General features: G+C 33.1%; 1 protein-coding gene across 2 annotated transcripts; it reads left to right on the top strand.

Moving 5' to 3' along the window:
* The first annotated feature begins 8,730 nt into the window (after positions 1-8,730).
* Positions 8,731-14,701, top strand: LOC132282726 (uncharacterized). Of its 2 annotated transcripts, none has more exons than XM_059784486.1 (6): positions 8,731-8,903; positions 9,556-9,677; positions 10,139-10,335; positions 11,477-11,674; positions 13,174-13,233; positions 14,309-14,701. In XM_059784486.1, the coding sequence occupies exons 2-6, from the start codon at positions 9,557-9,559 to the stop codon at positions 14,456-14,458; spliced, it is 726 nt and encodes a 241-aa protein (XP_059640469.1). In that variant the 5' UTR covers positions 8,731-8,903; position 9,556; the 3' UTR covers positions 14,459-14,701. The 2 variants fall into 2 exon arrangements, with proteins under 2 accessions (XP_059640469.1, XP_059640468.1); XM_059784485.1 differs by having other exon boundaries at positions 9,547-9,677.
* Positions 14,702-15,545: the final 844 nt, after the last annotated feature.

The following is a 15,545-nucleotide window of genomic DNA, read 5'->3' as shown; positions in this document are numbered from 1 at the left end:
TCATTTAATTAGTGTAATTAGGTCAAATTTAGGAGGCGATTGTATTTAACCCATATTAGGTTATGATAATCTCTATTTCCTATGTATTGTTATTATTTCAATCCACTTTGTCAGTCTTCAATGATAATTAATTTTAAAAGAGGGTTTTTTTTAGTTGCTTATTGTCAATTTTTTAGGGGAGGCAAATTACGACACGAGTTAAAAAGGTTTGGGTTTGACATAAACAAATTTGAGTCATAAAAGGGTCGACGCGATTAACCTATTTACTTAACTGTATCAGGTCAAAGTTGAAGGGTTTAACCCGTTCATAATACATTTAACTTAATATGTCATAATCGTGAATATGACCTATATAATATGTTACATTTTCAAACCTTATTATTATTGATAATTAAGTCATTTCAACATAAATATTATCTATATCCTATGATTTTTTTTTTTTTTTTTGAATATTTGGATTAATTATGACAATTTTTACTATTATTTAGTATTTGATTAAATATTAAATATCTAAACAGGTCATTAAACGGGTGAACACATTTACCTGTTTAATGAATAAGTTGGGTTAGTGTTAAGAATTCTTGACACAATTATTAAATGATTTGGGTTTAGGTTTACCTATTTAGTATAATACCCTTACATCGACACGACACGAACATAAATTGCCACCCCTACAATTTTTGGTTGAGGTTTTTTAGGTTCCATTTGTTTGAGTGTAATTTAAAAAATATTTTTTTGTGTTTTCTAATATCTGGTTATGGTAAAATATTTTTGAAGAAAAAGATATTAAAACTTATCAAAAATAACTTATTCATCAATATTCGGCAAAGTATTTTTCACGCCTCATCTGATGAACTCGATCTTAATCTCAACCTAAACCTTTGCCAAACACAAAAAATAAAAATAAAAATAAAAAATTTATTTTACTTGAAAAAAAAATTAAAAATTTTTTTTACGTCGAAAAAAACGAAACACAATTAATAAGAGAGCAACTCAATTCTTTTCTATGACTATGTTAGACTTGCTCATTTGTTTATTAATTCAAACTCAGGACTAGCTCAAAGCAATGCAAACTTAACTCAAGTCTTGAATGAAGGAAAATGTCATCCTAACATTATTAAATATGCCGATATTATTATAACTAGTCGGATGTGTGAACTCTCAATCATTACTATAACGCGGTTTATTTTGAGTATGATCTATTTTTTAAAAAAGAAAATTGAATATATATATAAGTCTTGTTAGGGGCAATACACATGAAGCATGGTTGTGACTTGTGAGTAACTCCTTGTATTGATTAATTATACTAATGACTTGGTAACAATTGTTGTAACGAATAATATTTTCATGATGTGGATCCTAAATATATCTATATATATATTTGGAAAAAAAAGTGTACAAAGAGAGGCCATTAAGCCCAACAAAAAGTTGCCCGTGGCTCAACTAGCCTGGAATAAGGCAACCAAAGAAGGGCCCAAGCCCAATCTGAGACTCCATTGATATGAATAAGTTCAGTTTGATTTCATAAACCAGCTTCAGATCAGTTCAGTTCTTCCACGAACTAGTCCATCTATTTGGACTAGATTTGTTGACGATTAAGTGGAAATAGTGAACAAAGAAATGATAGGTTTAAAAAGAAAAATGATTTGCTTTAGAGGTAAATGCCATAATTGTTTATATATTTATGGTAAGTAAATTTTGAAATGAATAGAATTATGGTAAGTGAATTTTGAAATGAATTTTGAAATGATTTGCCTTAGTGTACAATGTTTACGAAACTCCAGTCACTCCACACTTCCCATCACACCCGACTTGAAATCCTTTGTTATTAATTGGGCATATATGGAAACCAAAACCCAATTATAGCGTGACAAACATGCATTTTTGTAAGCTTGCACTGGTGCCAACAATGGCTTGGCATGATCATGTGGATGCTTCTCGGCTTTTGCTGATCTGAGTTTTTTTTCATCATTGTGTTTCTTGGTAGGACCCCTAGGTTTTTATCATTTGGTGTTTTGGATGTATTTTCCCATTGAATAATTATGGGAAAACATTTAATCCAAGTGGTCTAGTCAAGCTCTCTAGATTTGTTAGATAGTTAACCATTTCAAATTGTGAATCACATCTCAATATGTAAATAAAAAATTAAATAAAATTAATACGTACATATAAACTTGCATATTGAACTATAATTAGTCCAATCAATAGAATATTGCTCCTTTGTAATTTGTTGCCTCATATGTACTCTTGGAAGCTTCTCTGGACTCTTAAAATTTGCAATGGGCTCTCAGGTCTAAGTGTAGTGATCTTCAGTGAGATATTTGGCTTCCTGGTTTGATTCAAGCCATTAAGGCTGATTTATAATTTTTCTATTTGTGTTTTTTTGTAGCTTGAAAAAAATAAAAATAAAAATAAAAAATAAAAAAAAATTCAATAGAAAAAAATTTTTGTTCGCTTGATTTCCACCCACCTCTAGGCTCTCAATTCGTAGTATAGCCTTTATTTCCCCTAGGCTCTCAATTTTGTTGGATATATAGCCCTTTTGGTTCCTTAATAGTATGAATTTACAATTTTATTTACCCAAAAGATATTAAATATTGAGATAGGAACTTGTCCCCACCAATCCTTTTCGCATTAAACAAGTAATCTGTACAAACAAAGACTGAGATATCATTCATGTAAAAGTTGTAACTGTACTGTCCTCCATCAAATCATCTACATATGCTTTATGCTATCACAAAACAACTGTATATCCTTAATTTAATGAACCAAATTAATGTGCACCCTAAAAATTTTTTCGTCTAACATTATCAATTGCATTGTCTCAGAGTGGTGAATAAGTGTATAATTTTTACATGCCTAGTTCACATAAAATTAATGTGCACTCTTAAAATTTATTCGTCTGACATTATCAATTGTATTGTCTCAGAGTGGTGAATAACTGTATAATTTTTATATGCCTAGTTCACTTATCAAGATATAGTCTAGGCCGGGTGTTTGATGTATATTAAAATAAAAAAATTAACAATTCACCGTATTACTACTCAACTACCAGAAAATAACGCGAGATTAGATCTCATAGAGCTCGATTTTAATTTCAAGATAATTTTGAAGCTTCCATCATCACTCCCGAAGAATTTTCGCAGTGGCTCCCTCCCGTGTCTCCTCCACCCTCTCCCAAAAATAATAATTATTTGACCAAACGATTTTTGGGAGAAAGGTTTCAATAAGTTGAAAATAAGGTATTTATAATTTAGATCTTTAAGAGTAGATTAGTGTTTTTGACTCGTGCATTAATAAAAATTCCCATTTATAAACACATTTAATTTTCAAGTAAAAAAAATTAAAAAAATCAATCCTCTAATTAAGTGGACATACATATAAATGGGAATTAAAATAAAGGAGGGACAGTGGGCAAGTCAATGGTCAAGATATACATATATATATATAAATGGTATCAAGATTACAAAAATCTTGATAACCTAAGCTTAATTTCAGATGTTTTGGTTATTATAAACACACACACACATAATAGTTCTTCTAATAAAAACACAACTTCATACACTTCAATTGCCATTTTTGGTAGCTGAAGTAATTACCATACAACCCAATATGAAGCTAGAGTCTCTAATCGTTTACCTCAGCTAGATCTGCAGCTGACCACGGACAACAAAGCTTTCTTCACGATGAACACCGGGAACAAATTTGTTGAAGATCTCGCGCCAGAAAGCCGGCTTTGACCATGAACCTTGGAGTGTCTCATTGGAACAGACATGGCGGATGAATGCGACGACCACGACGACCACGACGACAGCGATGGTGATGCGTGTGACACTGTCACGCGCGCTTTCTTCCTATTAATCCTTAGCCACAAGGCATTCAAGAATTCGGATCTCGAGTTTTTCATACTGTTTGTGTTGTTATTGAAGTAGTAGGAGGGAGGTGGTGTGAGAGGAGGAAGAGAAGTGTCGCAAGATGTGTGTTTAGGGGTACCAGGTCGAGACTCCCACATGAATGGGACTGCACCAGACACTCCATAGTAGACTCTAAAAGAAGGGTTGGCCATGGAGCTTTCTTTGGACACAACCCTAGAGAGAGGCTTGTCATCTTGTTTGATATGGATCATGGACTTTTGGGGAAGATGAGAGCTAGTTCTGAGCATATTGACTTGAAGAAGAGCGGATAGCTTTAGCCAATGAAGAGCTCATATAATATGTATATGTATATATATATATATATATATATATCTAACAATATTATGTATATGATGGTACGTTAGTTGTTGACATTAAGATTTGTGTCAAGATGGTATGCCACACTTGAGCTTTTAATGACACCGATTCTCTAAATTAATATCAAGCCCCATTTATTATACTTATAAAGGGTTTTGGCCAATCTGGAGTCTATTTACTAATAGCATGTACAAAAAAATTAAAGACCACGTGGTTTGGTAGGAAGAACAACGGAAATTGAACCCTAAATTCATCTTTTTGAAAATTCAAGACCTTTGAATTCATATGATAGTAAAATAAAGCTTCTAAGTTCATGTATTCATTATATTCCCAAAAAAAAAAAAAAAATCAGTTTTAGTTTTAATCACCATATTATATATAATATTATATAAACAGTTGAAGAGCTAGATGAAATGAATAATGTGCATTAATTATGATGGTTCGGATTGAGTTGAGGTGTGTGGGACAATGGATGGTGATCTGGAACAACCAGAAGAGAGGGAGTGACAATTTTTATGGATGGACCTCAACATGCAAATAAATGAGTGGGAAGGAGTCAGTCACCTATTTGTGTGGTCCATCGCACCATGCATCAAGACTCTTCTCGAAGTGGGCTCATGGACTAAAGGTATATAATTAAATATATCTTTTTTTTCTCTACAGTCATCATATATGTATAGATTTTTATATAGCTAGCAATCATATCCTGATTTCTGACACACCACCTCTCGTGGTGGAGAGAGAGAGTTTGCGTAGTGATGAATGATGATGATGTGTGAGAGGAACTGTGGATGCAGTGCATTCAAAACTTGAAAAGGTTGCTACTATGCTGTAAATTAATGGAGAATGCAGCAATCGATTTAATTCCAAAATAACTCAACCTAATATTTTATGTGGTTTTGCATTTTTGACATAACATGTCGTATGGGGCACTACCTATTGGCTTCGTATTTTCTTTTCTGGAATTTTGCCTGCGGTACGTTGTATATACTAATGAAAAAATATACATAGAAAATCAGGAGGGAGAAAATGTAAGAGGCACACGGGATTTCTGAATATTTCCTCCGTCCTTGTTTGTTCCATATCAGATTCAGATAAAAAATAAAATATGCACATATTAGTTAAGTGTTAGTCTTACCTAATAACTTAAGTTGTTGTTTCGAATAGTGAAACACTCTATCATTAGTTTTTTTTTTTTTTACCCCATTTTTCCTAGTTTGCCAAGAAAAAAAAAATTATATATATATATATATAACAAGTTGTATGAATGTTACATTACTATTATTAATATTATTGTATTCTTAATGTAATAGGTTGTAGCATGGATGTAGTGTAGACTTTCAATTCTTTGATTCCGTTTCTAATTCTAGATTTAATTTAACTTATTTGCTAGTCTCAAAGTTGATTCAAATTACCCCGTTAAGTTTCTACCTCTCAAAATGTATCTGGTAGAACTATGAATGAAATAAATTTTGATCTGAATTCGATTATGAGAATATGGATTGAATAAAAAATTCGATAACTCGATAATGATTCGAATTCGATAGCCAGTTAGTTTAACAAATCGAATATAATGAATTAATGATAATCCGATCTATAGTAATTAGATTCGATTAAAATTATATATTATTAAATTACAATAAACATTATATATATTATTTATTTATCATTCAAGTTATATATATATATATATATATATATATATATATATATATATATATATATATTGATATTTATCTACCATTACATTTATTTAGTTACATGGTTATATGATGTACCATCTTATATATTAATAATTATTCACTCCACCTAACTTTATAAATTATAACTTGCCATGTCAATGAATCCGAATTCATAATAATTATGATATTGATTGAAACACTAAATAAATTATATATGAATTTGGTTGATTTGATCCGTTAACAGACCTAGTGTAATGGGTAGGCGCTTGCCCATTTGCCCAAAAACTCAAACTATTGGGTAGTACTGCATACCCACCCATTTATACCCAATCATTTTTCCATACGGATCCGATATAGGACAAATGACCCTTGTAACATTCTCCCCCATCTGAACTCGCAACACCCTCGTTGAGGTCAAGCCACCCTGCCTACCCGAGGGTGGCTCACCCGGACACATTTCGGGTCAAGCTCTTGGCGTGGCATCGATCAAGGACTAGGTCTAACTCTGATACTAACTGTAACGGGTGGACGCTTACCCATTTATCCAAAAACTCGAATTATTCGGTAGTGTTGCATACCCACCTATTTATACTCAATCGCTTTTTCATCCGGATCCGAAGTGGAACAAATGACACCTCCAACATTTAGTATCTAGTGTTCCAATAAATCATTTTAAAAGGCTCACTAAAGCCATGGGCCTGTTATTCTTGTTTTACCTATGTGTCACTAAAACTATATTATTGGTTTCCTTTTTAAAGTTAATGTTAGTTTTGGGTTGGGCTGGGCTGGGCTTTGTTGCTCCTTTAGGTTTGCCCTTGGGCTTTGCCCTCTATTGTACAGTTTATCTTTTCAGATAGTTTGGGTTTAAACGTTAACCCGTTTATCGATGAAGATTACTTTTGTACCCCGATTATGCTATCTGAAAATGACTCATACATTGAATTAAAAAGGATAAATTTATTTTAAAAAAATTAATTTTTTTATTCATAATTAATTTTGACTAAAGTATATATCACAGGAGAGCATTTTATAAAGGATATTTTATTTAAATATATTTGGTAATAAAGTCATTTAAATACTAATTTAATATATTAGACATAGACACTAATAACAATGTTACAGGATATTAATATGAGTATAATTCATTCATATGGCATGAAAAGGCTACATTTACAAGCTACAAAATTACCAGTAAAAAACTATAAATAGTTGATAATTTCTGGTCAATAAAAAAAAAAAACTTTTGCTCAATCAATTCAAATTTGACTAATATTTCAAATCTTTGGAATGATAATTATAAAAAACTGCCCTCATACAGTAATTACTATTCTTCGATTTAATTATCATATTGCTTTTAAGAAGGCAAAAGTGGCCTGGGCTTACATATACATGTTTTACCGAAATGACTTTTAATGTGGCCCAAAGGAAAGGATAGCAGCCCAATTTTTATATCCCAGAAATAAAAAATTCTCAATTATTGTTACATATTTTTCAAAATATTATCATCTCATCTGCTGAAAAAACGAATCCTTTCAAAATTATTCTTGCTAATTGCTATAATTGGTTCTTGTCTTCCTCCATTGGTTTGGCCGTCACGTCTATTATCAATCATTAATCCCACAAGTTTTTTTTATTGATTAGATTATATAATTTTAATTTATTTATTAGAGACGTCGGTGTTCAACCTTTCTAAACAACAAAAAATTCAATATTTTTTAATTGCACAAATTTTTGTCTTCTATTAAACATTATGTATATCACTACTAAAACATCTCTAATAAAATTTTCTTTTCTTTTCTTTCTATAAGTATGACAAGAAAGTTAAGGGATTGGGATTATATGGGAGGGAAAAGGTTCAAGGTTAAAACTCGATAAGCAATCGACTACTCAGATAATAATACTTATCACAAATAATGATATGATATTAAAAGTTTTATGAGGACTCAAATAATAATTAACCAATTACTAAACGTGTCTTGAAAATTAAGAAATTAAAGTATATATTTTAAACGACTCGAATGCTATGTTAGGTTTGGTAGGAAGTAAAAATTTGAATGGAAGGGAGAGAATAAATGATGACCGAAACATCCCTGAGATTAAGCATTTCCTTTTTTTGTTCGATTGGATGGAGGAGAATGAAAAAAATTAAGAATTCAATTTGATCTGCAGGATAAAAGATAAAATTTTAAGTTGTTATTACCATTAAACTCATTCCTTACTTTATTTATGGAATTTATTAAATATTTATTAAATTTAATTTGATGGTAGAATAAAAGGAGAGATAAAATTATAAGTTATTATTACCGTAAAACCCATATCTTACTTTATTCAGGGGATTTATTAAATATTTAAGAAGGAGTAATGTAGCAATTTAAAACTTTTACAATAAGCTCGCTTGTCTCTCCTATCTTCCACCTATATGGGCGTATTGGACGGAGGATAAAAATTTGTGAAGAAGTATTATCCTTTCTTTCCTTATATATTTTGTACTGAACAAAGGAAATTTATATTTTCCTTTCATCCCTATTCTTTCCTCCCTGCATAACATTACAAAAATTATTTAAATTTTCCGATTTTATATAATTAATCTAGAAGGGTCATTTTGGAAAAGTTTCAATATTTTGATTGCTTAATTCCTAGTGATTACTTGAAGAGAGAGAGAGTATTTTAAGGTGATCATAAATAAAAAAAAAGATATTGTAAAATATATGTCAATTCTTTAGACTTTAGGGTTAAGAAATTAACCTTTCTGTAATTATTATGTTATTGAGGGTGACATGAGAAATACAGTATAAGTGGGAAAAGGTTTGAGTCCAGTCCATGTGGAGGAACAAACCAAGTGGGGGTGACCCAACGAATATTCAACTCTTCCCAGTATCCATCTCTCCCAAGCAAGAATCAGTTCCCAACTCTCTCCCCTCTTTATCTTCTCTTCTCTCCTCTTCTCTTCTCTCTAACCTCAAGATCCTACACGCATCCTCTGCGAAAGGTAAAATAATTCCCTTTTTTATTGTTAATTATTGTATTTTGGGTTATATATTGTATATATATGTTGTTATTCCTTAAAGATTAGGTTCTGTTTGTTAGGGTTTCGATTGGATTGGATTATAGATTTGATTTCTGGGTTGTCTGCTTAATTTGGTTTCAAAAGACTATTTATTAAAACTAATGTTAAATTTGAGGCAAATCATTAGGTTTAATTGAATCACTCTGAAAAATATGTTGTCAATAACTCATTTGGTGCTCTGCCTAGGTCTTTTAGACGCCCAGATTTATAAGAAACTTATTTGGACTTGTTATTTTCACCATTTGATTACCTCAAATTTTGCTTGATTAAGCTTATTAACATGGCGGTACTATGTTCATGTTGGAAATTTGGCTTGGGGCTGTTACTGAGAAAGTAAGCAGCCCGCTCATGAATAGCTCATCTAGTCTCAACAACCCAAGAATTCTAGCTGTCATAGTGAGAAAGAAAAACACGGCCAGGGTTCTTGGTTTGTGAAAATTGTCATTGTAAACTCTTATTTTCAGGAATGGATTGTCATGCTAGTTTATGGACAGCTTCTTTTTATTTTATTTATCCTTTCTTTTATTATTTTTCTTACAATTGAATTGAATTGAATTGCTTTCAGTTGAGGCAGGATGGGCTTAAAGGTTGGATTTTTAATTCTTTTCATATTGAGCACTAGCTGGGTCTCTGATGCTAGAGAATTGGTGACCGCTGATCTCTCTAAAGGAGAAACTGTGATCAATGATTTTTCAGGTAATTCTTTAGTTGATTCTATATTTTTAATTGTAATTTTAATTATTGAAGGGCTATTGTAGGATACTTGGTGAATTATTTCTGGGCACATACACTTGCCCAGAATATATGGTTGATGATTGTCCTTCATTTGGAAGTTTAGAGCCCGGTGACTTTGTTCGTCCTTTACCACTATCCAAATTGTTTTGCCTGTGAACTTGGTTGCATTTGTATAATTGGTTCATTCAATTACTTTATTGATAGGGGTCGTCGAATCTCGACGTATCTGGCTTGTATCGATAACATGTTCAATTGTGACAAATGAGTATGAGATCCTAAAGTGTTTTATCAAAAAACATGCTTTGAATTCATGCATCTTGTTTACTTTCTGCTGCCTATGTATGGTTGTTTGAATGATTAAGAGTAAACGTGCTTGTGATATACGAGATACAATCAAACTGATCTATGCTTTTTGGCTACAGTTTTGCAGCTATATCACCAGGAGTCAGAAAAAGAAGTTCAATCCTCAGAGGGAATTGTCAGGAACGAAAAGGAGTGCATGTTGTGTGAAGAGTTTGCTACTAAGGCACTCGGCCACTTTGCTGAAAACAAGACCCAGATGGAAATTATCGACATCCTCCACGAGTCCTGCTCTCGGCTGCTCTATTTCAAACAGGAGGTAGGCACTGACTTTGGCAGAGCTGACATTATCTGTTAAATCTGCATAGTTGCTATTAGGAACGGAGAATTCATTTTCTCACCATAAATTTGAGCTATAAAAACTGAAAAGCTTGTGCTGTGTAACTTGTAAACTTGTAGGCTCAAATGAATAAACATTTAGGAATTCATTAGATGGTACTCATTCCTTCTTGGAGATCATCTGCCTAATAGCATCTGCAACCACATGATTTTAGCCTTAAGTAGTTGGTCCTTTTTTCTAAATATCCAAGTGGCTGTTAGGCTCAAAGTCAAAACAGTGATAGATTGAATGGTTGAATGTTTATATCATCTAGCCATGGTGATTAATTTATTTTATCAATCAGCGAGCTGCCTTAATTGAATGTTCAAGCTTCACATGGTGTGCTAATTAGGGATGGCAAAACACCCCGCCCCGCATAAAACAGTTTTTGGGGCCGTTTAAGGGTTTTGGACAGGGACAGGTTTTGGGAGTGAAAACCAGCGCGGGTGCAGGGCAGGGACGGGGGAAGGTCACTCCGCCCCACCCCATTTAGAATGAGGATTTAATATTTTACCCCTTATACCTTGTGTTATATACAAAATTACCCTTCTTGTTGGAAGAATGTTAATGTTTATTTTGTTCAATTGTGTAAATTTTGAAAGAATGTTTATTTGGTTTATATTCTTAAATATGAGTTTTTAAACGGGTGAGGGTATGGGGTGCGGGGGTTGTTTGCTAAACGGTTTTGGGTGGGGACAGGACAAGGGAAGTTAAACGGGGGCAGGGGTGGGGACGGGGATGGGGTCCCACACGCCGTTGCCATACCTAGTGCTAATGGTGATGGTTCATGGACGTGAGAAATCCCAAGAGTTATATTAAATACTGTCCTTTTAAATATAGCTTAAACAGCCTTAAATTAAAGTGAGGGGAAAACACAAGCGTGGATGGTGCAGATGAGGTCTATGTGATATATACTAGCAGGGTAAGTGTCCACTTTGTAAACAAGCTAAATTGTAAAACCATGTACATGTGCTGAAGCTTCTGTAACAATCTGTCTATCTTAAAGTCCAGGGATGTACTGGTAGTTGTTTTCTTTTACTGAAAATTGATAATTTTCGTCCATAACATTTTTCTTTGGCAGTGCGCCATTCTGGTCGACTATTATGCTCCTCTCTTCTTCTTAGAGATATCCTCAGTACAACCTGGAGATTTCTGTCGAAAGGTTAATCTTTGTGAACAAATGGTAAGCACTTATCGGGAACTAACTGAGGACAGCTGTGGGCTTTGTCATCGTGCTGTTGCAGAAGTTTTATTAAAGTTAAAAGATCCCGATACGCAGGTATGTACTTCAATCATTAGCTTTTTCTTTAGGAAATTTGATTATGAATAGTATCTGGAAATTTACAGCTGCAACTTTTTTAGCTTAAAATTGTTTACACAATTAACAATAGCTTTAATTATGTACTTTAATGGTGGTTTCCATGGCATATAGTTAAAGTCTAGCAATTCGGGAATGTACTTCAATCATTAGATTTTTCTTTAGGAAATTTGATTATGTACAGTATTTGGAAATTTACAGTTGCAACTTTCTTAGCTTAAAATTGTTTACACAATTAACAATAGCTTTAATTATGTACTTTAATGGTGGTTTCCATGGCATATAGTTAAAATCTAGCAATTCGGGAATGTACATCAATCATTAGATTTTTCTTTAGGAAATTTGATTATGTACAGTATTCGGGAAGCTTGAGGAACCAAGTCCTACATTTAGGTGAAATAAATACTACTTTTGGATCATGAATTACCTTTTTTTTTTTTTTTTGGTTTCTGTTTGGTAAAGGTCTGTAGGATTATTCTAGGGTTGCAGCACATGGTATGGACAAGTAACTCAGTGTCTCTCCCCATTGCTTTTTGATGGATCATGGTCCAATTATGTGACAAATGACAGTAGCTTACTTGCAACTTTGCACTTTGTGTGTGTGTGTGAGAGAGAGAGAGAGAAGGATTTGTCAATTTACATTGACTTCACTTTTGATCATTTAGCATTTGAATGATTGGATACGTGTGTGTGCCGTGTGCGCGTTTGTGTGTGTATATATATATATATATATTAATGATGTATGGAAATAATACGGTAGAAGTTGATGCTGTTTTTCTCCCATAACCATTGAAGGGACTGGTTCAGCGTTTGCATGATCCAGATGCTGCATATCTAAATTACACTTTCAGTATATATTTCTCCAAAGAAAAAAATTAAAATAAAAAAATAGGGAAAGAAAATACGAGGAAGTACCTGCGCTCAACGATAAGAGATATTTCAAGATTACTTCATTTCATGGCACTATGATGTGATAAAGTTGTGACAAACCTTGTAAAACTCCGTCAAAACATTTTGTTGGAGATGCAGAATGAAAGGCCCGCTTACCCAGAACAGATTCAGAATTTATAATAGAGCCTATTTGAGTAAAACACTTCTGGTGCAACTACAGCTGGCACTGAACAATGACGGCTGTGTGCCTGTCTTGATATTTGCTGTAGCATCTGCATAGTGTTAACAGGGTCAGAACCATTGTAATTCAGTGTAAGATAATTAACAAGTTTTTGTTACATGGCATTTCAAGAGAGTGGGGTATCATGTTTATCCTGTTTGACAGGTGAGTGATAAATTGTCTCAGGTAGTGTCGGTGTTGCTACCTGCTTTGGAATGACCACGTTAATTCATATAGCCAAAAGGCATATCTATTGTAAATTGTTTCAGATAATTAATAAGTGTTTGCTACATGGATATTTTGTAAAATGTGGTTTACTTCTGATTTGTGGTTTTTTTTTTTTTTTCAGTTGGAAATAATTGAGCTGCTTCTGAAGGGATGTGATGCAGTGGAGAACTATGTGAAAAAGGTTACAACAATTTCAAGAACTTATATCTGAAATCTTGGATTTTTAGTGCATCTATTGGTTTATCTTTTATAAATGCTGCTTGATGTTGTTGGGTTGATTAACTGAAAAAATCATGAGATTATTTATTCTGTAACTTATGTCCATAAATCAATTCTCCCTCTTTATTTTAGTGGGTATCATAAATAGCTTGCTAGTAATGGATTGTAGATTTTATTCAATCGATCAGTAACATAGTAAAATATGAGATCTCTTCGTTGGGTGCTCTCTAGGAATTCCACCACAATTGTTCCTCTGCCCATCTCATTGATCCAACTAAATAAATGCTATGCGAGTACAAACCAAGTATCATAGAAGTCGAGTAAGTACGTATTTGGACATGCTTGGGGATCACCATGCAAACTTCGTAGTGACTCTTTAATAGAGATTATCCCCAGTTTATCAAAAAACATCTGACAGTTGCTGCATAACGGGAATTCTAAGGAAATTACCACTGTTCTGCTTGATTGATTTTAATTTTGTAGACCTCATAAGACTTGAAGTTAATGAATTTATGACCAAAATTTACACATGAAAATGTATTCCAATTTGACTTGATGTATACTGTTTGCTCTCATTTGGGACAATTAGTTGCTTACTTTATGGCCACCTTTCGTAAAAAAATGTTCACCTTTGTTGGAATCTGATATGTTTACATATGGGAACAGGTTGAATTTTATAAGTGGGATTTCCAGGTCTCTGTGTTTCAACTTCCTCGCCCTTGGACAATATAAAAATAGATGAACAGAAACAATATATACAAAAAGTAAAAAACTGAATCTGAGTGAAATTTTTAGTTGGTTTGATGTCATTATTTCTATGGCAGGAAGTCTTGCACCATGTAGAACCAGGCCTTTTTTGGTGTTCAACCAGCTGGTTCTGATAGTCCTGTTGAACACAGTCTGAACAGAAAGTGAAATCCAAAAAGATTAGGGATATTTTTTTTATTTTTAGCTCTAAATTTTATGGAAATTCTATTTTAAGTATCTTAATTACTATTATTCTATTATTTTCAATTTATTTCTTTTGTTTTTGGCAGTGTAAAACTCTGGTTTTTGAATATGGGCCTCTGATCCTAGCGAATACGGAGCAGTTTCTGGAAACTGCAGACATATGCACTGTGCTCCATGCCTGTGATAGCAAGCAAGCTTCACCCACACTGAAAACATCCATGCTTTCTTCATCTTAATAATGCCAGAAAAGGTAGGATCAGATTGATAATGTCCTTTTGTGAACGATTGCCAGGCCATGTTTGTACAATAATCAGGACATATTTGGTATGTTGTAAAGCTTGTGTGTCAAAATTGGAATTTCTTAATTATGATTGTTCATAGAATAACATAATTACAGGAAATTCCGTTCATTATTACATAAAGTGCCTCCACATTTCTCTGTCCAACTTGTGGATGCTTGTGGAAAACCTTTCTTACTACTGCAGAGGATTTTGTCGTCTCCAAACTTTCCACACTTGTTTGTTTGATTCCATCTCTGTCGTATCCTACTCTGTGTTTCACCTACCAAACATGGTCTTTTCATACCGTGAGACAGTAAAAAGGAAGGGGAGGAAATGCGGTGTTTGGATTAGGAGGAAAGGAATGGAGTACCCTCAACGCATTTAGAAAAGGTGAAGGAGAGAGAGAGGAGAGTATTCTATTTTGAGTATCTTAATTTACGAGTTTACAGCATTAAGAAGGTCAATTATAAACAATCTCATTGTTTGTAAAAGAATGAAAAATCCCCGCCAATTCACGAGTAACGGACTCCTGTGTTTCATGTATTCCAAGGTGCCAATGGTTCCCACGGTCGGAACCAGTAGTCCGGTACCATTTATAGATTTAACCAACTACACAGTATACATATATGTGTATACATATACTTACGAGTCATGAATCTCTTGCCAATGAAGCTGAGTGTGAGTTGAATCAATATGAAGATATATCAAACAAACTATCTCTTGTGGATCACCTTGCCAAGGTGTATTCTTTTAATCAAAAAATAATAATAATAATAATTTATATGAAGTGTATCAAAAAATAATAATAATAATAATTTATATGGAGTGGTAATTTGAGATGTACAAAATATTCGTACAAAATGCACTCTCAATGAATTGTCCTACAAAATTCTTATTATTTATTCTACCAACTTTAGGAAACTTTGTTTAAAAGTTTTAAGGAATAATGTACTAAAGTTTTAAGGAATAATTGTACTAAAGTTTTAAAATAATGCACTTGAGTAGAATTGCATACACAAGATCCTAAAATAGTTTATCCGCT

Source organism: Cornus florida, unplaced genomic scaffold (genome assembly GCF_030987335.1).
Source record: "Cornus florida cultivar Cherokee Brave unplaced genomic scaffold, ASM3098733v1 CherokeeBrave_3.0.0_Hap2_Chr11, whole genome shotgun sequence".
In the NCBI taxonomy this organism is placed as follows: domain Eukaryota; kingdom Viridiplantae; phylum Streptophyta; class Magnoliopsida; order Cornales; family Cornaceae; genus Cornus; species Cornus florida.
This window is presented reverse-complemented; position numbering and strand designations above follow the sequence as displayed.